Raw genomic sequence first — 24,962 nt, forward strand, 5'->3', positions numbered from 1 at the left:
CATACGCCTTCTCGAATTCTCATCGTCTCACAACCTCTTTTACGTCAACTTCTATATCTAGTATGTCCATCCACTGGGGACCGATGAGATTTTTGACATAGTAATCGGGGAAAGGAAAGAATGCACGAATGGTTGGTTAGCAGAGAATATTGGAGAGAGACTGAGAGACATGTTGTTTTACAAACAACTTTCGTCATTTCCTGGCCCTAAACCCAATTGTGATATACAATATGTCTACATAATTCCAGCTTATGTCCCAAAGCTCCCTCGAAGAACAACCCAAGCAAGATATTGGATCTTCGTGATATGCCTAGTACTTAATCTTGGAGTGAAGGTGGTGCAATGACTTTAGACATGTTTACCTTGACGCTTCAAGACGAAGAATATTGAAATACAAGATACGACTTCCAACTATATTGACTTCAATTCATGCCTCTTTTGATAAGTACCGAAGTCTTGCAGCAGAGCAGGCCGGAAACTAAGAGTGCCTGTGAACTGTCTATGTGATTCCGAACTTCTAAAAAGGCTCAGATCAAGGAACGTATCGGTAGAGAGGATGATCATCTCCCTCCTCGGAGACCTCGGGGGGGACATAATCCAAGTCGCTCTTGCCGTACTTCTCGTCGCGCTTCTTGTTCTGTAGTCTCAAGCAAAGACTGAGAGCGGCAGCAATAATAGCCGCCCCAAACAAGAGCCCAGCACAAATCCACATGCCCTTTGAATACCAAGGTTGAGCTGATTTCGGGAACAACCGAGCTCCAAGAATGGGACCACACTGCCCAACCATACCAAACAAGGCCAGACCTGCGCCGCGCTTAGATGCCGAGCCTTGGTTATCCGTCACCCACGTAAAGGTGATGGCAACCGCCGGGAACACTCCCGCACAAACGAGGAAAGTTGCGAAGTAGCGAACGCCAGTGGTGTGAATTGTTGCCAACAAGACGTAGCCAATGGCACCCACAGAGCAGAATATGGCGATAAAGATACCCCGGCTCCTGAGACGATCCGAAAGAAAGCTAGCCGAGACACAAACGACATACGCGGTCAGGTAGGGGCAAGCCGAGAGACCCTGAGCACGAAGGGAAGTAAAGCCCATGGCTTCAAGAATAGTGGGAAGGTATGCTGGAAGTGACCCAAATGCTGTGTTGAGGCTGAAAATGATGATGGCTTGCAGGTAGTTCTTGTAGTCAAAGAAGGCAGCGAAAGCCTGCTTGCCATTGAGCTTTCCACTTCTTTTCTCGCCTCGGCCTTTGATGGCGCGATGGCTGATGATTTCGTTCTCGCGGGGACTGAGGAAACGACACTCGGCTGGGGAGGCAGGGAGGTAAAAATACGCCACGCATGCGAGTATAGTCGTAGGAGCGCCCTCTATAAGGTCTTTAAGTCAGTCAAGCAGATGAGTAGAAGGATCGTGTAGTTGCACTTACCCACGAGGAAGAGGAGCTGCCAACTGTGGATAGATGCTTTAACGTGCAAAAGGGCGTATGCTATCGCAGAGGCAACACAACTCGCAAGCGGTGCAAATGATATGAAGAGCCCGTAGCGGAGCCCCATCTCACCGCGATGGTAGAAGAAGGTCAAGTATAGTGCGACAGCTGGGATGAATCCAGCCTCGAAAGCTCCAATGAAAAAACGCAAAGCCATCATGCCTGCAAGATTGGTGGTGACTGCTTGGAGCATGCTCATGGCACCCCAACCAGACACCATCATCGCCGTCCATAACGGTAAAGGGACGAAAGTCCAGACTATGATCAGCTGCGGGATAGCAAGGTCAGCCACAAGAAGTCGAAGACTCAAGCGTTTGTAGAGGAAGTATTACCCAGTGAAACAAGATGTAGCCAATGTAAAGAACGGTCACGATCCAAGAGTAGTCGTCCGAAGTGATCCCCCAGTCCTTTCCCATTCCGGCTGTGTATGCATTTCCGACATTGCCGCGATCGATATAAGAGCAGAAGTTTAGAGCGCCGAGCCTATGTAGAAAAGTTGTCAGCAAATGGAAGCTCTGCTACGTGCAAGGGCTACTCACAGAGGTATCAAACTCCAATCGAGTTTTCTTAGAGCAGAGCCCTCTTCCTCACTGGTCCAAGTGACCGCGGCTGCGCCATCTGCCGGCTTCAGATCTTCGACAATATCGATCTCTTCCATTTGACCGCCAGAAGGAGGCTTGGCGTTCTCGACGTGGGTTGGATCCTGCTTTGCTTCTTGGCGCATAGCCGACATGGCAACGACGAAGTCTTCTCAAGAGACTGTGAAAAGACTCTCGGGCAAATTGGCAAGAATCGACACAGCCGAGGGACGAGGTTTCAAAGATACAACAGGAGCTTCCTAGGGATGGATTTTCGCAACTATCGACTGGGAACCATAATGGACTTATGTTCAACTTATTCCAGTCACGGTGAAACTGTTTCAATGACCAAAATATCAGTTAGACATCTGGAGGACAGGTTTGCCTACCCCACGGGGAACCCTCCCCCACCGAACCCTCAAGCCAACTCATACTAGGCGGATGGACTAAGAAAGCCATCACACTAGGCCTCGGTATCAATACCGAGCAATCTGGGGTAAATCGGAAGGCGTGAATTGTTGGTAATGCAATTCTGGTCAAAGGGATGTGTCCAAGAAAGATGCCGAACAACCAAGCCATATCAGATTCCGAAAGATGGAGGGAGAGATGCCGAGGAGAACCCCGCAGATGGGACTGACTTGCCGAGCTCTGTGTAAGATCCCGAACGAACTTGTGACACTGACTTTCCAGCATAATCTGACCAACCGGATAGGCAAACGGAAAGTCAAGAAAGGACGTCATATTCTCCAAGAGACCGTCCGAGGATATCGGAGAGCTTCCGAAAGACAGCATTTGTTTGAATTGACCGTGCTCGCACCATTGGTCTCCAAGTCGCGATTCCAACACAATTAATCAAAAAGGACGCGTCCAGCCTCACTTCTACCAACCTCACTGGGTTACCGGGATCTCAACATTCTTTTGTCGAGCGCACACCACGAGCTTTCATAATGGCGACTTCAAACTCATCAGATGAGTTCACCATACTCACCCCGAACGCCATGCTTGGCTACGGGTATGATTCGAATCATTTCTGGTACGGCATCAACAAGTACAAGCCAAGTGTCATTATCGTCGACAGCGGCTCCACAGATGGCGGTCCGTATAAGCTTGGCATGGGCAAGATGACGTGCGGCCGCGGCTCCTACACGCGAGACCTCGAGCCCATCCTCGCAGCATGCTATCACCACAAGATCAAGGTCCTAATTGGTTCCGCTGGAGGCGACGGCAGCAACAAGCACGTTACCGAGATGCTCGATCTCGTCAAAGATATCACGGAGAGCAACGGTTACTTGTTCAAAGTAGCGACGATTCAGGCGGGTATGGATCGCGAATGGATCAAGTCGAGGATATCCCAAAATCGAGTCGGACCGTGTGGCCCTGTGGAGCCCTTGGTGTCCGAGGTTGTTGATAGTGCTGTGGATGTCGTTGCGCAAATGGGATCTGAGCCGTAAGTAGTCTTCTGGAATTTGGGATTGGATACTCTTGACTAACATGGAGATAAAAGATATCTCGAGGCACTGAAGGGAGACCCGGACATCATCATAGGTGGAAGATCCTATGACCCTGCCCCCTTCGCCGCATTCTCAATCTCTCGAGGGGTGCTGCCTGATGTCGCATGGCACATGGGCAAGATCATGGAATGCGGCGGCATCTGTGCCGTACCCAAGGGACGATCAATGGTCGCGACCATGAGAAAGGAGTCATTTGACCTCACTCCCTTGTCACCATCAGAGCGATGCACCCCTCTCTCCGTAGCAGCGCACACCCTCTACGAGAAGACGAGACCAGACCGTCTGCCCGGCCCAGGCGGCGTCCTCAACCTCGACAACGCCAAATACGAACAAGTCACCCCAAAGACGTGTCGTGTATCCGGGGCCCGTTTCGAGACGACGCCCTATCAGGTCAAACTCGAGGGCGTCACCCATCTCGGGTATCGCACTATCTTCATTGGCGGCATTCGAGACCCTATCTTGATCGACCAGATTGACGACTTCTTGGAAAGAGTCCGCAAGTATTCCCAGAACCTATTTCCGGAGCTCGACAAGACGGAACAGTGTCGACTATTGTACCACGTCTACGGGAAGAATGGCGTAATGGGCCCTCTGGAGCCAGTCCAGGGTCGGCCCCACGAGATTGCGGTGCTGGGAGAGGTCGTTGCACCCACGTCTGAGTTATCACAAACAATTGCCAACAACGTTCGGGCATCGATCCTGCATTTTGCGTATCCGGACCAAGTCGCAACGACAGGAAACTTTGCCAGCCCCTTGTCGCCGCACGAACAGGATGCCGGGGCTGTGTTCAAGTTCAGCCTGTATCATCTGGTTGACTTGGACGGAGGCGAGGAGTCATCAATCTTCCCTGTCCAGCAAACGTCCATCAGCTCTTCCAAGACATCAATAACCCCTGAGCCGAGTCTCTCCAAGGAGAAGTTTGAGGAACTTGACAACGGCACCCTCACACCTTTGACGAAAAAGAAGGTGCCTACAGGGAGGACCACGCTCAACGAAGTTGCGCGCATCATTCGATCCAAGAACTCTGGACCGTTTGAAATGACGTTTGACGTCATGTTTGACGACCTTGCCGTTTACACGCGCGTCAAAGACTCCAACATCTTCACCAACGATACGATCAAGAAGTTGTACCGGGTTGACGACAGCGATATCCTAACTAACATGTACTTTGACCCCGCCCTTGCTTGGAAATGCACTATCAAGCGACCATGGCCCCAAGGCAGCGTTGGCGAGCGCGATACCCTCGGGACACAGCAGCACGCACCTCTTCTCAGTATCAGAGTTCCTGCGGCAAAGCCGGTAAATGGAGCAATAACGAATGAGGTTTCCAAGGTCGCCGTCAACGGAACGACCAAGTCCGTATCACGAGGAGACCTCACAGCGCAAGGTGTTGTGGAGGAGATCTGGACAGGCCTCGGACTCCCTTCCGAGTCCTTGAGCGCAGTGAACTTGAAGAACAATGGGGCCCCGACCTTGCCATCATCTTTCAAAATCGGCGTCCTCGCACAGAGCTCCATCGCGTTGTCAGCTCTGGCGGCATCACAGGTTCACGCTTTGCGAAACACCGTTGCCGTGCCCAAGGTCGAAGTCCCTCTTCGGCACGCCACAGTTGAGTTCAAGTCAGAGAGACTCTACACTCTCGACGGCAAGCCGACGCCATCACCCTGGGGTCCCATCGGCGGACTGCACAAGACCTCAGACGGCCATGTTCGGATCCACGACTCTTTCCCTAACCATGCCAACGGGATCCTCGAGATGGTGGGCTTGCCTGTCGGATCGAATAGACAGCAACTATCAGACAAGGTTACCGATTGGGCCAGTATCGACCTCGAGACGGCCGCCACGGTGGAGGGAAAGATGGCGGTGTATGCCCTGAGATCCTACCGCCAGTGGGATGCTCTTCCTCAATCGAAAGCTATCAGCGACTTCCCTATCGACATTGCTCAACTCTCATCAGCCGGGCTCAAGGGTCTTCCCGAAAGAATGGCAGGGGGCAACTCAAAGTGCCTCCAAGGTCTCCGCGTCGTCGAGATGAGTCGAGTCATTGCCGCACCCTTGTGCGGAAAGACGCTCGCAGCTCACGGCGCGGACGTCATCTGGATTACATCACCGAACCTGCCCGACCTCCCAACCATGGATCGTGACTTTGGCAGAGGCAAGCGGACTGTCCAGCTGGACATCCACAACCCTTCCGAAAAGGCCCAGCTGCTTGACCTGATCAAGACGTGCGACGTCTTCGTCCAGGGGTTCCGCCCCGGCAGCCTGGCTAGCTACGGCTTGTCACCCGAAGAGCTGGTGAAGGTCAACCCGTCCCTCATCATCGCCAACATGTCTGCGTTCGGGCCCCAAGGACCCTGGTCCAGCCGTCGGGGATACGATTCCTTAGTGCAGACTTGTTCGGGCATGAACGTCTCCGAAGCAGAGCATGCTGGGAAGGGAGAAGCCGCTAGACCGACTCCCTGTCAAGCTCTGGACCATGCTGGAGGGTACTTGCTCGCAACAGGTGTCACTGCAGCTCTGTACAAGAGAGCGACGCAAGGCGGGTCGTACAAGGTTGATGTTTCCCTTGCCGGCGTAATGAAATACCTGCGAGGCCTGGGGCAGTATCCCAAAGCTAGCGGATTTGAAGGAGTTGGTGACTACGAAAAGCCCGAAGACGTCCCCAGCGACTTCTTCGAGATCCGCAAGACGGGATTCGGTCCCATGACGGCAATCCGACATAGTGCCCGGGTCGAAGGTTGCGAAGTTGGCTGGGAAGTGATGCCGAAGCCGTTGGGGTCAGATGCTGCACAATGGTTACACAAGTGAGAGGGCAATTTCCCGAAAGGATCGAGACCAATTCGTGTTCAATAGAATATCTACACATGTGGTAAACTTCCTGCCGCAATACGGCGTCCTAATCAATTTGGGGTAACGAGATAATATGCCTTGATGTCCTGTCCTCATGAGGCTTTCCCAAAGCCGATCCCTGTTACCTGGTATTCCCAATCCAACGCCTTGCTATTACTGATAAGGTGCCTGACTCCTCCCCCTTCGAAATCATGCATCGCGCTTCTTGCGAACGAGACCAGCTCCAAGCACGTTGACTGGCGGAGCTTCCCCACCATTCGCTGTCGAGGCCTTGGCAGTGTCTGCGGTCGCAGATTCGTCTTTGGACTTCTTTCGGATGAGCCCCGTGCTGAGGATGTTAACCTTGCTCGCCGGCTCGTCCGAACTAGTAGTCGCAGAGTCATCGGGGCGCTTGCGCTTAATAAGGCCTGAGATGACATTCACGGCATTCGCTGAAGAGTCATTTGACGCTGGCGTCTGAGCCTCCTTCCTGCCCACGACCTGCATGCCCCAGTTGTCTCCCATGCCGACCTCGCTAATCCATCGCCGCGTGCCGCTAGCTGCAATCTCTGGCTTTGCAAAGTCCAGGCGCAGGAGGAGCTCATTGACTCTTTTGTAGTCATTCTCGTCGACAATCTTGCGGCCTCTACCTTCGGCTGGCCAGTAGTAGTAGGCAGTTGAGATGGGCTTGTCTAGCAGGTAGTTGCGTTGTTGGGTCTTGATGCGCGGCTGTCTTGGCTTGACGACTCCTGTCAACTTGGACTTGTTCTGCTTGTGTTTGTTCTTGCTCTCGGGCTTAGTCTTCGTCTTGGTCGGTGTGCCAGAGGGCGACACAGGAAACAGCTTCCGAGGGGTGGACATGGGTGTGACGGGTCGCACTGCCTTCTGCTTGCTAGGCGTGACTGGCGGGTTTGATGCATCGAAAGAAGGGTTCGGTGTTGGGAGAGCTGCGGAAGCGCTGTCGTTCTGTACTCGCTCGACCTCCTCATCAAAGACAACCCAGATGAAGCCCGTGAGCCGCCCGCTCGAGCATTCCTGTCTATATGCCATCATTTCCCAGAACGTTTCCAAAGTCTTCACGCTCTTCCAATGCCCTGTGGTTTTCATCTGCTTCGACTTGCCTGCCTCTTCGTCCAGCTCGTCTCGGAATCGGGATTTCGGATCGTCTGGGAATCGGGGGATGAGGCATCGTGCGGGCACCCAGTCATATTCCTTGGTGTAGTGAGATATCTTCTCGAGAGCGTGTCCGAGAACCCAATTAGCAGCGCTCTTCGAGGTCTTGGGAAGGAAGGCCTTGGTCTCGTAGTTGTCGAGTCCAGGGATGACAAGGTAGCCTTTGACACTACCCCACGGAGCCCCTTTTCCCACAGGAGGGTTCTCCAAGAGAGGGTTCAAGACTTTGCACCACCATTTTACCAGTCCTCTGTCGTCAAGCACATGCTTGCCACTGTATTCGACAGAACCAGGGAAAAGGTATTGATCTTGAGCCCGGGCAAAGAGACTGACGATGGACTGAATGCCCTTGCGCCTGCGTTGCTCGACGAGGTACGAGACAAAGGCACTACTGATTTCCTTGATAGGCGAGGAGGTGCCCTTGGGAAGATTATGTAGCTTCAAATAGCCAGTTGAATCGGCCTTGGCGACGAAGAAAGTGCTCGAGTATGCCGTCGTGTAGATGAAGACCTCCAGCGCGAGGACAAGAATTTGCTTCGAGGCAGTCTGCTTTGCTTCTTGCGCAGCGTCGGTAGTGCTTGAGTGAATATCGATGGAGATTGCAAGGAAATGCTTCTCGCAAAAGGTCTTGTCGTCTCGCTCTTCGGGAGGAGCTGAATAGAGAGCATCCGTCTTGGTTGGGGGAGTTGAGAGGTGATAGACACCAAAGCGGTAGCCTTTGGGCAGAACAGCCGACAGCTTCTCGAGGAGAAGTTCACTGCTCTGGGCGGTGGTCTTGGTTCGGCTAGGAGTCGCCATGGTGCATGTGATGGAAGCCTTTTAGTTTGGGATCAATTCTCCCGGAGAGATTGTCATGTCATGGTTGTCAGTTGGCGAGAAGGCTGAAAAAGAAATGACTTGAGCGTTTGGTTAAGCAGGCTGAGCAAGCTGCAGGACCGTCCCTTCCTTTCCTTTGAGGGACGCGTCGCAGCTCTTCACATGCGTGTCAGGAATAAGTGGGGAAACGCGCTGGGTTTAATTGAGAAGGAAGCTGCGACCACTCAGTACGTGCCTGGCTCAGAGAAAGCCACTAGATCCCACTAGGCCTAGCGTCGGTCACTGCATGATCCGCCTTCCGCGCGGTGCCACGTGACGTCGAGAAATTGTTCCGAGCGCCCATCGCGAAAAAGTTCCCAGCATCAGGAGCTCTAGCTATACGACGGTACAGCCCACCCCAAAATCCGCATCATACCGTCGTCTCTCCCTCGCCGACCGCCCCCAATGGCTACCAACGGCTCCCGGTCAGCATATAGCCTCACGAGGCATGCCGCTAGGCATTGCCAATCGACGGCAAACTCCCGAGTCGTCTCTCCTATCCAATGCCTCTCCCGAACCTTTGCGACGACCAACTCCCGAATGGATGCCGAATTTGAGAGCAAGTTTGACCAATTGTCACGGAAAACCGAAGAGGCCGAGCGACCCGACGAGATCAGGCAGCGCCCGAGATGGTCATACACTCCCGAGGGGATGAAGGCGCCCTTCTCGCCTCACATCACCAAGAACCCGGCGCGCAGTGTTTGGAAGGTCAACGAGGATCCCAAGAAGCTGGATCAGATGTACGTGAAGCTTCTGGGCAGAGACGGAGACAAAATGCTGCCGGATGAGACAAAGTGGCTGGCGGTCACGCACAAGAGCTTCGACCAGGGTCGTCGGGGGTTCAATGACAAGCTGGCGTACTTGGGTAAGGACAACCCCCTTTGCTTTGCAACAAAGCTTCACTTGCGACAATTGCATGCGCAAAAAAGGGTATATGAAGCTGACTCGGGCCATTCGGCAAACTTATTACAGGTAGACAGGCAGTTATTCTCGAGACCACGAACCGCATAGTGACGGGGACCGACCCATTGAATAAGGCAATCGTTCCGGAAAAGACGTACCAGCGAACACGCTTTGAGCACCCGGCTCTCACGAGAATCGACAACCTCAACGTCCAGCAACCCCAGAAATTCGTTGCGAAAGAAAAAGTCGAGGCGCTGGCGCTCGCTGCCGGTCTCGACAAGGTTTTGCGATGGAAGCCGGCAAAGGTAAGCCCAAAACTCACAAGCCCCTCAGGAGGTGACGACACCCTCTTCTTCTGCTTTTCTAACAATGTCGTTTCCAGCCCGAAAACCTTTCTGGCTCGGGCCAGCAAATCGTTCTCAACTCGGCACTCTTTGCTATCGTAGGAGCCATCACCCTGCAGCACGGCGCTGATGTGGCAGGTAGAGTGATCAGGGACAGAATATTGAGGCCGCTCTCGGCCAAGCGGTAACCGCCGGTAAAGAGAGACGTCTGTTGTATCATAGGTGTAAAACATTTGACAAAAAGGACATCAATCCCAGCTGCAGCGCAAGAGAGAGGCAGCGAAAGCAACTTTTTTCCTCGTTCCCCATAGTCATGACGCTGTGCTGTCGCCTGGCCGCGCATAACAGCTGTAGCAACAGGACCAGAGATCAGAGGTGAACGAATATAGAAGCATATCCCAATGTGGAAGACGCTTTGCCACTCAACTTACTTTGAGTTCCTTAACGGGACCCGTGGTCAGGTGCATGATATGGGAGATGGCGCAGTCCGGGGGTTGCCAGGCGAGCCTGATGACCCATCCGTCGGTTGTCGAGTGGAGGTCCCAGGCGAGGCCCCCATCGCGGATACGTGTCGTCATTTCAACCGTGACGAGGTTATTCACAACGGAGTGATGAACGCCTTTGCCAAAAACCAGCGCCTTGCGAACCATGCTGTTGTTTGGCGTCTTTGCGGCCATCCCGGATGAGGCACGATGCCAGTCAAACGCGTGGGAGCCAGGGCCGGAGCCGGAGCCAGAGTCACGCGAGCCGACCAGGCCAACATGGCCAGCTACAGCATGTACATAGCCCTCGCCAAGTGGACGAGTTATCTCAGACGTAGATCTCGTGCAGAGTACGAAGCTTTTGAGGTAGGCGAACGATTCATTCAGGGTAGCCATGCCAAAGCCAGGATCTGGATTAACATGCCAAATGCTCTGCGGCCAGTCATTTGATCCGTAGTGCGCGACCCCTCTGCCCAATGGGTCGTGGGCAAGCAGGTCGCTGGCAAGGATGGGCACAGTAAGAGACCTAGTGGCGCCCTGGTAGAGGACGAGGTCCCAGTCAGGGTTGATGTAGATCCGGTCCCACGCCGGGTTTCGCTGCTTCAGATCCGGGAACCCGTGGCTGTCGGGCGCCGATGACCTCATGGGCAGCTGGATCCTGAAGAAGGACCTTGCCTCGCGCCGTGACTCGTCGCACACGCGAAGGAGTGCCGGGCTCCTGTTCTCGCAGTACCAGTTTGCGTTGCACGCCATATTGCCCAGGTCGTTGCCGGAGGCTTGAACGCCTGAGCCGTCTGGTACGCCTCTGATCACGACTATGCGCGGCCGTTCTAGGTGCATGCGCCAGATCTTGCGTCGTAGTTCGTAGGGCAGATCCGGGAAGCGATGAAAGACTGCATCTTGGTCACAACCATAGCTGCTGCTGCTGCGGCTACTGTTGGGATTTGGCGATGCTGTAGTTGTCGTTGTGGTCGTCGTCGGCTGGCTTCCCGAAGCGACAACCCAGGTCCGCAAGTCGAAACCTTCACACGCCTCTAAAATCCTCCAAGGTGTCGGGGCAATCTCCCGGACGGCGGGCGGAGCATGGATGTCCGTGGTTCGGAGGCCCCCATCTTGGTGCTCGTCCTCAAACACCTCGGCGTCATGCTCGCCTTCAGCCTGGGGAGGTGGAGGCTGGCGTGATGTTGACCGAACGGGTAAATCCATCGCCTAATTTGACGGGGCAGACGCCGTTGGGCTTGATAGGTTGCCAGCGTCAACGACGTTGAGGGTCGACCTTACTGGGTCCGCAGGATCAAAGTGTCAGACAACCGCTGAGTTTCTGACAAGTTCGGGAGACGACGCTAGCGATGGCTCGGACGACTCTGAACTGAGCTAGGCAACGTGCTGCAACCGCGAAATGGAAGATGCCGATGGACGATAGGATCAACTGTATCAAGATGAGAATGAGGTGTATCCGTACAGCCTCAGTCGCTGTGTGTCGTGGTGTAGGCTCAAGTGTGGGGTGGGAGGCTAGTGACACTGGAAGTGGAAATAAGGGACGACGTGTGTCTGACAGTTGGAGAAGGTTCCACGACAGTGAAATGCGTGATGCGGTCAGGCTTCACAATACGAACGCGGACACGATGAGGTGGTTCCCCTTTTAAGCTGAAGAGACGGGGATAATGGGAGTTGTCGACAACTTAATGATCAGTGCCACCTCGTTCTAGAAGGGAACCTCTGCGGTCAACAGGATGACTAAGACAATCCGTACTCGGCTCCGTCTGTGTGGGAAAAGATCCCTTTGCAGGGAGTTACCGTTCTTGGTAATGGTTTGCGGGCAGTTTGCGAGAACTGATCGTAGAGATTCTACCAAGAACCGGGGGGACCAGGAAGAGGCCCGGCTGGCATGTCTGGCAGTTGCATCTTAGCGTCTGAATGACGCTGTGACCCCGCTAAGTGTAAGTCAATGCCCGACTTATTCCTTGTTGTTCATGAGTTGTGGCTATTGGTTTCCCCTGTCAGATTGTGTCAGATCCCGTCAAGCACTCACAGACTCGACACACAAGCATGTGTCCGCCCGGCATCATCCTCATCGCCACGGCGGGAACCACTGTGATGTGCCACAGGGGTCCCTTGTTCAGGCCTCTCTGCTCTCTTGGTCGTCTTGTAACGACTGTAACCAGCCTTAATCGCCATTAGGCACGTTCGGCCGGGCTACAGCTACAGTCTACAGATGATGGGCATCGTCATGAGCCAATCACTGCAGAGTCTTCGCAACTTCACACAACCGTCTGAAACTTGCAAACTCCAGCATTTTCAACTGACAACCTGCTTCTCCATTGTCTGTGGCTCCCAACTCAAACTCTGCTCATCCCCTTTTTGCCTTTTCCGGCGCCGCGCTACTACCGTTTACTTACACAGTAGTATCCTTGTGAACGACTTGCCGTATTGAGCCCGTATCTCGTATACGCATTCCCTCTGTAGCTCGCATCGCGCTGAACTGCTCTGTTCAAGTTCTCAGCTTCAAGCTCCAAGCTTCTTGCGTCCTCCACGCGGCCCTTCTCGGTACTCGGACACGTCGAAACCATGTTACAACGACATAGCCCTCGAATGGTGGACCAATCAAACACGACTCTTTATTTGACTTCGTTTGACACAAGTCTATGGCTTACTGTAACTTTGTGGAAACGCTCTTGGCTTCGACCTGTGCGCTCTTAAGCCTGTAAATGACAGAACTCTCACGGCTGTAGGCTATACCCCAACCTCTCCCCGACGATGCAATCCCATAGATGACTCTGTCACTTGGACGATGCGTGAAGGAAAAGAAAAAGACCTGACTGACGTCGTGAGACCCGGTCCTGTGGCTGCCACTCTGCCACTCCATTCAATGATTCGGCCCCGGCTAGACATGTCTGGGATGCTCGCAAGGAGCTTCCCACTTTCACACGTCCCACTCTATCTATCCCGGTGCGGACCATGTCAGGGTCTGAGTGGAGCGGAATCCCGCCGCAAATGGCAACTAGCATCTCGACTTACCCTGGAGGGAGATCGACGCTCCATGTTTTATGCTCGAGGGGATCATGGCTATCGGGGCTTTTTGTATAGATACGTCCCCCGCTCGTCTCTAGATGTTTCCAATAGAAGTCCTTTGTTCCTCCATCCATCTGGCCATAATCCATTCAGGTGTTGGGTCAAGAAACAAATCTTCGTTTCCTTCATACACGACTGCTGGCAGCCCTTTTTTCTTTCCAGTCAACTGCCTTTGATACCCAAATCTGTTTCTCTTAATGTCACGATAGATCCTTCCTATGACCTTCAAGTAACGTCCACTACTTCCCATCATCATGGATATGTACGACAAAATATCACCACAGGAGGATGCTCCGGAGAGAACAGAGACTCCTCCACCTCCACCTGCCCCAAGGCATCAGAAGTTGACGACCTTCTGTATTGGGTTCTTGATGGTATTTTCCATTTTCAGCGTCGGCAGAGAGATTAAAGACTACTTCTACCAAGAACCTAGCCTAAGCAGCCGATCGGTAGCAAAACGAGAGCTGGGTTCCTGGGGCCAAGCCATTGATGCCATCGTGACTCCAGACACCGTCGAAGCTATCGGTAACGACCCAAGGCTCAGGAGGACCTTGATGTCTATGGTCGACTACACTTTTGATCTCACAGATCAACTAGCCGCCCGCTACGAGTCACCTCAACTCCAGGAAACAAAAGAAGCTCTGCAGGAGTACAAGGAGCAGATCAGAAGGAGCCTCGAAGGGTTGAGGGATGACGAAGAAAGCTCGAGTCAACTGCACAAGCGACAGTTCCCCAGTCTCGGAGAACTCTTTGGAGCGGCGGCCGCTGGAGGTGGCGCCGATGGTGGTGGTGGTGGAGGCGGTACCGGCCCTCTAGGACTTCCTGGTCTCCCGGGCCTCCCGACCCCAGGCGGAGGCGGTGCCGATGGAGGAGGAATGTCAGCTGGTATACTCAGTGGTCTCCTTCAACCCCTGAAAGACGGACTGAGCAACGTCGGAAACCAACTTGTCGCCAACCTAAACGGTCCGGGCATGTTTCTGGGCATCGGCGTCGGAGCCGGAGCGGCCCAGGGGCTCAACCTGTCTACGCAAGCAAAGACAATGGAAGTAGCAGCAAAAGTCGCAGCGGACAACAAGATGGAAGCCACGGGTCTCAACCCAGCCATCCAGAACCTGGGCGTCGGACTTACATCTACACTACTCGGCGCCATCGACTTCAACAGTCTGGGCGGCAACATCACAAATCAGCTGCAGCCCATCGCCCTCTCTCTCGCAACAGGTCTCGGAAACGGCACAGTCGCAGGCCTGAAGCTGAACGCCAACGCAGCGAACCTCGAACCCGTAAACGACTCGTCCATCCCCAACGTCATCGGCACCTTTGGATTCGGTCTGACGAAGACGGTAGCGGCCAACATTGACATCAACCAGCTGTTCAACTCGGCCAACAACCCCAACACCACGAAGCAAATCATGCGCATCCTCCCCGCCGCGGCTTCGGGCTTCGGCAAGGGCCTCGGTCAGGGAGCGACGGTCGGATTGGGACTACAGCCTGACTCTGCGGTGCCGATGCAGCAGATGCCCGACGACCAGATCGACTTTGGTGGTATCTCGCAGACGTTCGCCAAGGGTCTGACGAGCAGCTTCCTCCAGAACGGCACCGCGACCGAGTTGCTTAACAAAGTGGGCGGATCGATGAACGCGAACCAGAATGGCGGAGGTATCCCGGCAACCATCAAGTTCAACGGCATGGACATCCAGGTCAGCAAAGTCGCGCAGGGCTTCGCTCGCGGGTTCCTCCAGGGCGCGGGAGATGCGATCCAGGGCATGGGCGGTGTGCAGTCTCTCTTCGAGGGCAACGCCACTGTGCCCGCCGGCGCGATGCCCGATGCCAAGGTCCAGTTCGACGACTCGCTCGGCGGAGCTGCCAGCGGATTTGGAGTCGGCATTGGCGGCCAGGGCGTCCTCGTCGCGTACGGACTGGCTAGCAACCCGCGAGGAAACCCTCTTCCCGCTGCGAATACGCCGGCAGCCCCGGCTGCTAGCACGCCCGCCCGACGCCGAGATGTCGAACTCGTCTCGAGACAGGATCCTCCGCCGGTTGTCTCCGTCAACACCACCGAAGGCTTCAATTTGTCTGTTGTGATCAATGCGCAGACCATCTCCATGGCTGCTCAAGCCGGCGTCAATGCCCTCACCTGCCAAGGCGTAGGCGGCTTGGGCCTCATTGGTTTCGGACTGATTCGCAGCAAGACCATTGCACTGGATTCCTTCAATAATGGAAACGTTACCAAGACTGCGAAGCAAGTGATCCCGACTGGGATTATCAAGATTTCCAATGAGGGGCATTCGTACGCCATTGATGGACAGGTGATCCGAGACTCTCTTGGAAACTCGATTATCAACGCTGCAAATGGTATCGAAGTCAACGGATTCAAGCTACCAGGCTGGATCGCCTTTTTGGTTCTTCACAGTAAGTTCTGGGTCTACCTCCTGAATTCCCCATGGCTAAACTGACATTTCAATCCCACTAGTCCTGTTTGCCATCATTGCCTACATTAACATCCTGCCCCTGGCCATCGGTCTCGAGCACATGCGTAACCTTCTCCTCCGCATCAACGCACCTCAGATTCTTCCCAACGTTCAAAAGTGGAACAATATCATGTGGCTCTTCATCATGGGCCCTTCAGTGGTTGTCGTTCTCATCTTTGGCATTCTCGTAACTGCGAAGTCTTCCCACTTTCGCACTGCCCACGGTGTGAGTCTTTACCCCAGCCATTCTAGTCCGTGACTCTCGTTTGCTCATATATATCTCAACAGATCATCAGCCTCTTCACGACTCTCGTCGGTTTGGCTGCCTTCTTAATGCATCTCGCCATCAAAGCCCGCGCCCCTCCTCAACTCCCAAACACCTCCCGCTCCGGCCCCACACCCCCGGCGCCGCTCCTCAGTCTCCCCAACATCCGTGTCATGGTCAACCAGCTCTTCCTGGTTCTCTCATTCGCCTCGGTCATCACAGGCTTTGCCGACCTGAGCTCCGTGGCCCTGTGCTTCACGCAAATCATTCCCTTTGATCTGGCTCTGGTCATTGGCTTTAGTCTTTCAACAGTCTTCGTCTTGGGATCCACCGTCTCGGGATTTGACATTGCGCTTACTGCTCGGGACTTCTTGAGGCACAGGAAGGCCCTCAAGGGAGGTGATAAGACCAACGCCGCTGAAAGAGGCGCGGAGAGAGGTGGTGTCATGCAAGGCAAGATTTCGCAACCAACGAGGGTGGACGAAAAGGGCGCGTTTGCATAGCTTGCCCAGCCCATGTGTGTGCGAGTTTGAAAGACTTTGAGCTGTGCTCAGTCTTTCTGATGATGTTTTTTGTACCGTTATTTGTTCAAATTGCTATTGTACATACCGGCGCACATGGTCTTGTGGATGGGCAAAATCACGGAATTTGGGGCGGATCACAGGCAGGAGTTTGGATTGGGATGGATCAAGACTGCATGAGGAACACATGTACTCTGACATGACGGATATGACTACAGCAGAGATACTCCTGATGATTCTAGTGCTGCGGAAAACGGGGCGGCCTTGACTCTCATTATACCCAGGCCTGCTTCAGGAGGCAGGCTTTGAATTTCATACCCAATTGGCCGATTCAGCATCTTTTTTCTCTTTTGCTTGGTGAAAGAACACACACGTATATATCGCGATACATCTTTTCGAATCTCTAAACTCATGTCTTCTGGTATTTTGACAACCCTCCTTTTTCCTCTTGCTGTGGCACGGTACTTTCATACAGCTCTCGTTCCGCTTCAACACTCCTCTGTTAAGAGACAACCTCCAGACTCTCGCTCACAACTTGTCAACTCAGTCATCATCCCAAAGATGCCAGCTGCTACTAGGCCTCACATCAAGCACCGACCTCCTCTTCTTCCGCGGCCCCGCAACTTCCCGGCCGTTACTTAGAAAGAACTCCTCCGTCTCACAGCCAGGAATCTGTCTCACCATTCCCAACCCCGCAAGATCGGTTTTCGTACACTTCATCCTCAAATGCCGGAAATACTTGCGGTAGAACATCCTCTGCATAACCAGATTCTCAGCTACGTTCTGGGGCAGATAGTCCCCTAACTGCGTCCGCAAAGCCTCCAGCGCCGTGCGCTGGTTAATCGCATCAGGAGGCTCATAGTCGTTACTAAGAAGCAGCCGCGGAACGTCGCGGTAGAACGCGTTCTTGGCCGGGATGCCGCTGGTGAGATAGCCCTCGTGAATCATCCACACCGGGAACCGGGCCGCCGCGCGATCGTCCATCAGCTGGATCGCCTCTGTGTAGGATTCCAAATTTGCCAAGCTCTCTGCGAGCGGCGCACATCCCGGTACGGGCGTCAGGTCCCACGTCTCGGGACCGCCCCTGTCACGGGTACCAAAATGGCGGATGCCTACGCCGAGCGGGTCGAATGCGAGGCAGTCGCTCAGGAAAATGTCGAGGGGGATCTCGCTGCTCCAGGGGAACGTGAATATGACGGTGTCGAAATCCGGGTTGATGATGACGGGCCAGGCGATCTTGTTGGTCGGGTGCATCGGTAGCTGAACACGGTAGAATGCGCGTGTCTCGGCGCGGCATTCCCTGTTCACCCACATCAGGGCCGGGAGAGTGTTGTCCGCGCTCCAGGCGATATTGGAGGCAAGATTTCCGAGCGCGTTTGGTGCAAAATGGATCTTTTTCAGGTCGTTCATGCATCGAATTTCTACGATGCGCGGGCGTTCGAGATAGAACCGCAGGATCTTGGACCGAAGCTCTGGAGGTAGGCGGGCGAAGGGGTGGAATGCGGTGAGCGGACCAGGGGTCTCGGCAGCGCAGCAGGGGCCCACTTGCTGCTGCTGCTGGGGGGCGGGAAGCTCACAGGAAATCTGCGATGGTGCAGCTGTCGACGGTGGAGGATGCGTGATTGTCCAAGGACCATACGGGACCCCGGACCGGAACTGGAACCGATCCTCGGGCTTGACCGGCGTCGGAGGCCGGTGGAGGTCGACATGGCGGCGCTGTCCGCAAGTGGGACACGGCGCGGAGGAAGATGGGAAGTTTCCGATGGAAGCACCGACGCTCACGCTAAGAGAAGTGGACGAGGATGACGATGAGCTCGAGGGGACTGTGGTGGTCTGAGCGGTGGTTGATGTTGCGGGCGAGTGTGAGGCGGAGGTGGCAGCGGCCGACGAGAGGCCGGAGTCCGTTACGGCGTCTGAATCGCTTGGGTGCGCAAGCGTTTCTGAATGCCGCAGCGTGCGACTCTGGCTGCTGCGAACATGTTGGCCGTGGTTGTGGGTGTGGTTGCGTGTCGCGGTCTGGGTACCTCTTTCAACGCTTTGGTCTGTCTCTCCTCCGATTGATGGCGGTGGTGGTGGTACTGCTGATGTTGTTGCTGCTGCTGCTCGCGGCGAGTCCTTGCGAGGCCGGATACGAACAGATAGACCTTTCAGCCAGATCTTTTTCCACTTTTTTAGCTGCTTCTGCTGGTCCTGGTTCTGGTCCTTGGTCCGGGATTGGGGTGTGACTCCGGTCAAGTTGCTGTTTGCGTCGGGCGCCATGGCGGGGTTAGTCGGGCGAGGAGCCCTCGTCCCGGTTGAAGCGTCCTCCCGTCGGTGACCCTTCGTATCCCCAATCTGCCACAAGTGACACTCCTTTGATGCTGTGAGAAAGCCGATAAAGCGTATTAGCTTCGCCGGCGATGAAGTGAGATTCTGCCCTTCAGTGAGTCGTCGAGAACCCTGGCGTTGAGTACAAAGGTCGCTGCTTATGCGCCGTACTGCCGGCTGCTGCTGTGATACTGTACGAGAGAAGTGGGGTTGCTCTGGGTAAGTCGAGGGGGAAGAAGAGCTAGAAAGCGAGAGCCGGGTAGTAAAAGGATGATGGGGAGGAGACGCGGTAGTAGTGCGGGTGGGAGACGCGGGGGAGGTGGACATATTGGTCAAGTTAAGGTTCATTCATGGGCCACGGCCGCGTCTGGAAAGGTCAATGTTCAGTCAGGTCGTAAGGTGGTGTCGGTGTGTAGCCGATGTGGTGGTCAATGGTCGTCTTCGGAACAGTTCGGTCGCATGCTCTCAGGCACAGAACATGTTCATCGGCCACAGCATTTCAACAGCTTCAGTGCTCAAGGCTCACAGGACCGGGCTGGGCGGCTACGAAGAGTCAGGCTGACGGGTATGTGACAGAAGAACTAGGCAGGATTCCAAGAAGGAAGACAGGCACAGCAAGGAATTGGCTTTGCAACATGCAGGCATGACCGTCCGAGTTGCGATGCACTAACTGCAGTCCCGGTTCGTTCTGTGGTCTATTCCCACATCGTAGTTCCTTGGCCTGACGGTGGTTTGGTTTGGTTGTAGACCGTGACCAGCTGAGGAGAAAGGACGGAGAACGCACACTGAGACAAGCTTTCGTTGGAAACGGAGAAGGGGGATGTTTGGGACTGCAGCCAACCGGAAGCGCATTGTCAGCTCTTCCCAGCCTCCCCCTCAGCTTGATCATTCATCAATGATGACAATCCAGGTCTTGATCCTTCGACTGCCACTCCATCTGCCACGCCCTGTTAACACACTCTTGTCAAACGAAGCCTTTTCAGCAGCGTGCTGCATCTGCCGCAGACTGCTGCTGCTATTGGATCTCCTTGGGCTTCTCCGGAGGAATCGAGAGAGTACGGACCATCTGTGCCCGATCTCATCCTTGGAACGCCGTTGCAGCGCCCGCCTGGACCTCCCACGTGCTGAAACGTGCAAAAGGGGCGGATGCGACGTTTGGCCGGAAGAATGACGCCGACGCCTAAACCTCTCTGCCGTGATAGTTTGCGATGTTGTTGAGGATTATATCTATACTGGTATCCGTACATAAATTGGATAAATGGCTATGCGTACGCTTCGAGCACAAGTAGATACACAACGCAGAAATTGTGAGCGGCATCTTACCTGCAAGATACCCATTTGGCATGACTGCTGTGATCGAACTAAAAGTATTCGATCCGATCCCATCAAAGAAAGGGAGTATCTGGTCTTCTTACCTTTTTCTTGCCGAATCGAGCCCCGAGTGACCGGACACTCGGGCCGGGGTGGATCCCGGACGATGCACCCGGAAGTGGGCCCGGGCTACCGGAGTAGACCACTCAGGGAACCTGAAGCTCTTCATCGGAGAACAAGCGACTCGCACGTGCAATCAAAAGAAGGCTTCATCGAACGTCAAATTTAGGAAAACGATGAGAAGGCTTTGTGTCGAACATTGGAGGCAATGTCACAGAGAATGCAAGATGTTGTATGTGGCGAAACACACGCTTTATTATCTATATCGTCAAATCGTTTGTCAAAGGTCCATCCATAGCCGAGCAGAGAGATCCGAAGATGCTCCCAAAAACCGCTAGGCCACTATCGAAGAAAACCACTACTCCTACCACAAACCACCACTTGATAACCATTAACAGACCCATAGTAGAGTCAAAAGAAGAGAACATCCATCCGTGCTCAGACGAGTCCCTTACAGAAGGACAGCGGCAGCAAGAACGCTGAAGGCAAGAGCGCCAAAGCTGGCAGCGAACTTGCTGGTGCCGGCCGTGACGACGGGGGGCTTGGCAGTCGCAGTGCCGGTGGGGTTGCCGCCAGCAGGAGGGGCGGCAGAGTTGGCCGGGGGAGTACCAGCCGGGGGAGCACCAGCCGGGGGAACACCAGCGGGAGGAGCACCAGCGGGAGGAGCATCAGCGGGAGGGGCACCAGCGGGAGGGGCACCAGCGGGAGGAGCACCAGCGGGAGGAGCACCAGCGGGAGGGGCACCGGCGGGAGGAGTGCCAGCAGGGGGTGCACCAGCAGGAGGGGCTCCAGCGGGAGGGGTGCCGGCAGGGGGAGCACCGGCCGGGGGAGCATCAGCGGGGGGAGCTCCGGTAGGAGGGGCGCCGGCGGGCACGGTGTTGGTGGCCGGAGGGAAGGGAACCTTGGTGATGGGAGGAACGGCGATGAGAAGGGTGCTGCAGGTGGGGCCGTCGCAAGCAACAGTGGTGACGGGAGGAACGGGGATGACCACGTGGGGGGGCTGGGGAATAGGGCAGGAGCCGTTGCAGCCCTTGACCTCGATGTACTTGTCGTGCTTGAACACGTACTTCTTGTTGGCCTCGGCGTACGAGCAGGACTCGAAGACGCAGGAGTCGTCCTTGCAGACATACTTCTTGTAGCACTCATCACCGGAGCAGGTCTCGACCTTGCAGACGTTACCGTAGCAAATAATCTTCTCGGAGTCGAAGTCGGAGCCCTTGACGACGTAGGCGCACTTTCCGGAGACACACTTGATCTTGCGGCCGCAGTCGTATCCGGAGCAGGCCTCAGGGTACCAGGTGCCATCGATCCAGACGAGACGGCGCTGGCAGTCGGCACCGTAGCAGGGGTAGTCGTATCCGCAGTAGTCGCCGTAGGCCACAATCTTCTTGTAGCAGTCCTCACCGTAGCAGGGAATACCGAAGCACTTGCCGTTGGAGCACGGGTTGGGAGCAGGCTTGTAGCAGAAGGGACCCTGGCAGTCCTGGCACAGAGGGCAGTAGGTGGTGGTGACGGTGGTGACGCCGGTGGAAGCGGTACCATCGACAGTGGCAGTGGTGACAGAAGTGAAGGTGGTGGTGACGGTGGCAGTGGTGGTGGCATCGATACCGCCATCAATACGGATGTAGATGGTCAACAGGATCTCGGCAGAGATGAGCTGGCGCTTGAGGGTACCACCAACGTTGCGGCCACCACAGCGCTGGCCAGAGTTACCAGGGCAGGAGATGGAGCACTTGTCCTCAGAGACACGGGTAGCAGTGGCATCGCTGACGATGTCACCGCAGAAGCAGTCGGAGCCGAAGAGACCAGCGTAGCGCTTGCCGGCAGGGCAGGAAGCGACGCAAAGGTCAAGGGTCATAGAAGCGGCAGACAGGACAAGCTCGAAGGTAGGGAAACCGGTGGTGGAGCCGAAGCAGCCAAGCAGAGAGAAGTTGCCAACGCTGCCTGGGTTGGGGATGACGGTGGCCGACGGGGTCGCGGACGACGAAGTTGCGGAAGTGTCGGTGCCAGTGGCGGTGGTGCCGGTGCCAGTGGTGGTGGCAGAGGTGTCAATCGTGGTCGTCAGAGACCCGTCAGAGGTGATGGGAGGCTCGTCGGAGCTGAAGGTCGTGTCAATGGTCGTAACCTCATCGGAAGTCGTGATCGGGATCTCAGTCGTCAAAGTGGTGCTCACACCGGTAGAAGTGGTCAAGCTGCTGATTGTCGTCTGGCCAGTTGAGGTGGTCTGAAGAGTGCTCAACGAGGAGGTCCGAGAGGATGAGGTAGTGGTGGTGTTCAGGAACGGAGCAGTGCTCTGCCCCAGGGCGACCTTGCCCAGGAGGAAGACGAGAGCCGTGCGACGCATGACTAAGCGAGTGACGAAAGCAAGTAAAAGAATGACTAGACCTCGGGTCGTAAACGAGTGAAACGAGGTAGAGAGAGAGAGAGAGAGAGAGGAAGAGAGGAGCTAAGGATGCGGAGTGTAATGATGATGAGGGTGAGGAGGGAAAGAAGAGTAGGAGAGAAGCTGGAGAATCTTCTCTTTCTTATACGTTCTGGAAACTCCCTTTCCTTCCCTCATGTCAGCCAAAGATCCATGGAAACGATGTTTCTGGCTTCTCTGGCAGCTCTGCCCATGCCTCTCTCCCTTGCCGTGAGCATTGTCTCCTGAGTGACAAGATGAGTTTGCATGCCTGAGACCCATACAGAGTTTCCTACAGCAAGCGCCACCAAACCAGGTCTCCATGTCTCGTTTTTCCATTTTTCCGCTATCGTGTCTCGTTCCTCGTCGTTCGTGTTGAGTTTAGTCAGGAGGTTAGGAATGGATCACCTCGGTCAAGAACTCATCAGTTGGCAATGTCTCACCTTCTCCGCAATCCAACGAGGGAGACCGCCTCAACAAGGCACCAATCAATAGGTCCGACGAAGGAAGGAAAAAACAAACCCCAACATCGCTAAATCTCAATAAGCGTGCATTCCCGTCCGCTAAGCTTGGAAATTGGGTCTTGTCTGTGGCGTTCCGCCCGGCGCCCTCCCGAGCTTGTCGTTGACGACAATGAACATTTTCGGTATCCCTGGGCCAGATCTTACACCTGGAATTCGCCAAATTGCCCATATCCATTCTCGCTTCCGGACGCCCGGCCTCCTTTCGTCGCCTTCGGCGTCTCCAGTCATCTCCCGAAAACCGATATGGCCCTGTCTATCACCATGCGGCTCTCGATCTTCCGTTCCATTGGATCCATCCGCCGGTGAGCGAGTCATACATTGGAGTTTGATGGTTTCGGCCCGTTGAGTGTATCAAGTGGAGACGGAACCCGCAGCGGCAAAATGCACGATAGCATCCCTCGCAGACGCATTCTTTCTTATTCTCTGGGCAAAATGGGGACAGCGAGGGAACATGACGGCATTAGTTCCCCCCCAAACAGACTTAAACTTACGAGATGAGTGAAGTCTTTTGTTGTCCTTGCATAAGCGAACTATTCTAGAGGTTGGTTGCCCTCGTGACTACCCCACAAACTTTCACTCGTTGGGCCAACCTTAGATTCCGAATGCAGGCCCATGAATGCACATATGATTATGAGTATCGCAAGTGACATATTCGAAATTCCAAGAAAGCCAATAGCCTTCGTATTCGCTGTGAGTCTCCAGTGTTTGCACAGGATTGTGGATGTCTTTACATTCGCATTGTCAGCATCTCAACGGATTCGATCGAGGCATTGGCCGAGAATACCTTCCAGCCTTGCATCGTGCAGTTGGAGCATACTTGGGCGACCTCTTTGTAATCAAGGGGAAGTCTTGCGGCTTCATGATTTGATCGTCACAAAATATTAGTGAGGTGTGAAATCTTGCATGTGGTGATCCACGTCCAGACCCTTTGGTGCATGCCCTTGATACTTGGCACTTACAAGCTTGACCAGAATAACAGTATTACTCACCCAAAACATGACTCCTGTCAGACTTATAAGTCAAGACACCTAATAATTTATTAGGAACAGATCTTAATAAAATAATATCCAACAAATAATTTTTTAAAATTCGATTTCTGATGGCTGGATGATTGGAAAGTGGGTTCGTCGCAGAAGATCACGGGCCTGATGGTTGTATTTCTCTTGACTCTTGATGCTTGTTTTCCCCGGCTTACTTCGTCCTATCCAGTGTCTATCTTGAGCTGCCACCGACTTTATGGGAACTTGATGTTGGAATTAAAACTCATGCGAGAGAATGGTATTGAGTTTGTCATATCATCATGCTATGGGAAGGATTTCACAAATCATACTCGTAGGAGCAGATTTAAGAGGAAGTAGTAAGTTAGTGAAAGCCCGAGCACTGGGTTTAATGGCTGCCAGTTTCCTACTGGGATCATTCTTCAAGAACCGACTGAAATCAATCTCTATGAGAATCATCGGTCCAAAGAATGCCTGTCTCTCGATTGGAGACTCGAAATCCGTTCTTAACTTGCGTAGAATGGGGTTTGGGAGGCTGTAATTTCTCTCCCGCAGGTACTTTATGCATATGTTGGCAATGAAGTAAATAAGACCAAAAGACTTTGGGAGCGCCAAAAAATATCTAACTGGTCATCGATCGTTAGTAACATGATTTCGTTTGAGAATTTTGCTCGTGTGTATTATTAATAAGAAAAAGGAAATAGCTTTTTTCAAGGTAGGTGATGATGTTGCTGACATTTCAAGAGGATCGCCTGTGACCATGTGTACCTCATGTGGACTCAGCCATAGTATTTGGACTTATTGACGAGGCTA

At 54.2% G+C, this 24,962-nt stretch overlaps 8 protein-coding genes across 8 annotated transcripts; 3 read left to right on the forward strand and 5 right to left on the reverse strand.

Annotated features, from left to right (window-relative positions):
- Nucleotides 1–532: 532 nt before the first annotated feature.
- On the reverse strand, nucleotides 533–2,145 carry BDP55DRAFT_560680 (major facilitator superfamily domain-containing protein; the record flags this gene model as incomplete). Its single annotated transcript, XM_060570011.1, has 4 exons — nucleotides 533–1,368; nucleotides 1,428–1,755; nucleotides 1,820–1,970; nucleotides 2,027–2,145. 4 exons carry the CDS (start codon nucleotides 2,143–2,145, stop codon nucleotides 533–535), a joined length of 1,434 nt encoding a protein of 477 aa, XP_060425266.1.
- Nucleotides 2,146–3,012: 867 nt separating this feature from the next.
- BDP55DRAFT_635913 (uncharacterized protein) lies at nucleotides 3,013–6,384 on the forward strand (the record flags this gene model as incomplete). The annotated part of the gene is made up of 2 exons (XM_060572836.1): nucleotides 3,013–3,512; nucleotides 3,570–6,384. The coding sequence occupies 2 exons, from the start codon at nucleotides 3,013–3,015 to the stop codon at nucleotides 6,382–6,384; spliced, it is 3,315 nt and encodes a 1,104-aa protein (XP_060425267.1).
- On the reverse strand, nucleotides 6,382–8,579 carry BDP55DRAFT_676278 (H3 K56 histone acetylation protein KAT11). The gene has a single exon (XM_060575802.1). It carries the CDS (start codon nucleotides 8,374–8,376, stop codon nucleotides 6,616–6,618), a length of 1,761 nt encoding a protein of 586 aa, XP_060425268.1. The 5' UTR covers nucleotides 8,377–8,579; the 3' UTR covers nucleotides 6,382–6,615.
- A 259-nt stretch (nucleotides 8,580–8,838) lies between these two features.
- On the forward strand, nucleotides 8,839–9,868 carry BDP55DRAFT_635915 (RNase III domain-containing protein; the record flags this gene model as incomplete). Its single annotated transcript, XM_060572837.1, has 3 exons — nucleotides 8,839–9,298; nucleotides 9,406–9,641; nucleotides 9,719–9,868. The coding sequence occupies 3 exons, from the start codon at nucleotides 8,839–8,841 to the stop codon at nucleotides 9,866–9,868; spliced, it is 846 nt and encodes a 281-aa protein (XP_060425269.1).
- Nucleotides 9,869–10,114: 246 nt separating this feature from the next.
- Nucleotides 10,115–11,323, reverse strand: BDP55DRAFT_507904 (uncharacterized protein; the record flags this gene model as incomplete). Its single annotated transcript, XM_060567685.1, has 1 exon — nucleotides 10,115–11,323. A coding segment is annotated over one exon (1,209 nt), but the record flags the coding sequence as incomplete, so codon positions are not given.
- A 1,989-nt stretch (nucleotides 11,324–13,312) lies between these two features.
- On the forward strand, nucleotides 13,313–16,751 carry BDP55DRAFT_753042 (uncharacterized protein). The gene is made up of 3 exons (XM_060580684.1): nucleotides 13,313–15,643; nucleotides 15,705–15,928; nucleotides 15,991–16,751. The coding sequence occupies exons 1-3, from the start codon at nucleotides 13,489–13,491 to the stop codon at nucleotides 16,468–16,470; spliced, it is 2,859 nt and encodes a 952-aa protein (XP_060425271.1). The 5' UTR covers nucleotides 13,313–13,488; the 3' UTR covers nucleotides 16,471–16,751.
- Nucleotides 16,752–17,031: 280 nt separating this feature from the next.
- Nucleotides 17,032–18,687, reverse strand: BDP55DRAFT_527614 (uncharacterized protein; the record flags this gene model as incomplete). The annotated part of the gene is made up of 1 exon (XM_060567822.1): nucleotides 17,032–18,687. A coding segment is annotated over one exon (1,656 nt), but the record flags the coding sequence as incomplete, so codon positions are not given.
- A 1,913-nt stretch (nucleotides 18,688–20,600) lies between these two features.
- On the reverse strand, nucleotides 20,601–22,732 carry BDP55DRAFT_295727 (uncharacterized protein). Its single transcript, XM_060566581.1, has 2 exons — nucleotides 21,146–22,732; nucleotides 20,601–20,767 (listed from the first exon to the last, which is right to left on the reverse strand). The coding sequence occupies exons 1-2, from the start codon at nucleotides 22,568–22,570 to the stop codon at nucleotides 20,678–20,680; spliced, it is 1,515 nt and encodes a 504-aa protein (XP_060425273.1). The 5' UTR covers nucleotides 22,571–22,732; the 3' UTR covers nucleotides 20,601–20,677.
- Nucleotides 22,733–24,962: the final 2,230 nt, after the last annotated feature.

The sequence above is a fragment of the Colletotrichum godetiae genome, assembly GCF_030913485.1.
Source record: "Colletotrichum godetiae strain CBS 193.32 chromosome Unknown BDP55scaffold_48, whole genome shotgun sequence".
In the NCBI taxonomy this organism is placed as follows: Eukaryota; Fungi; Ascomycota; class Sordariomycetes; order Glomerellales; family Glomerellaceae; genus Colletotrichum; species Colletotrichum godetiae.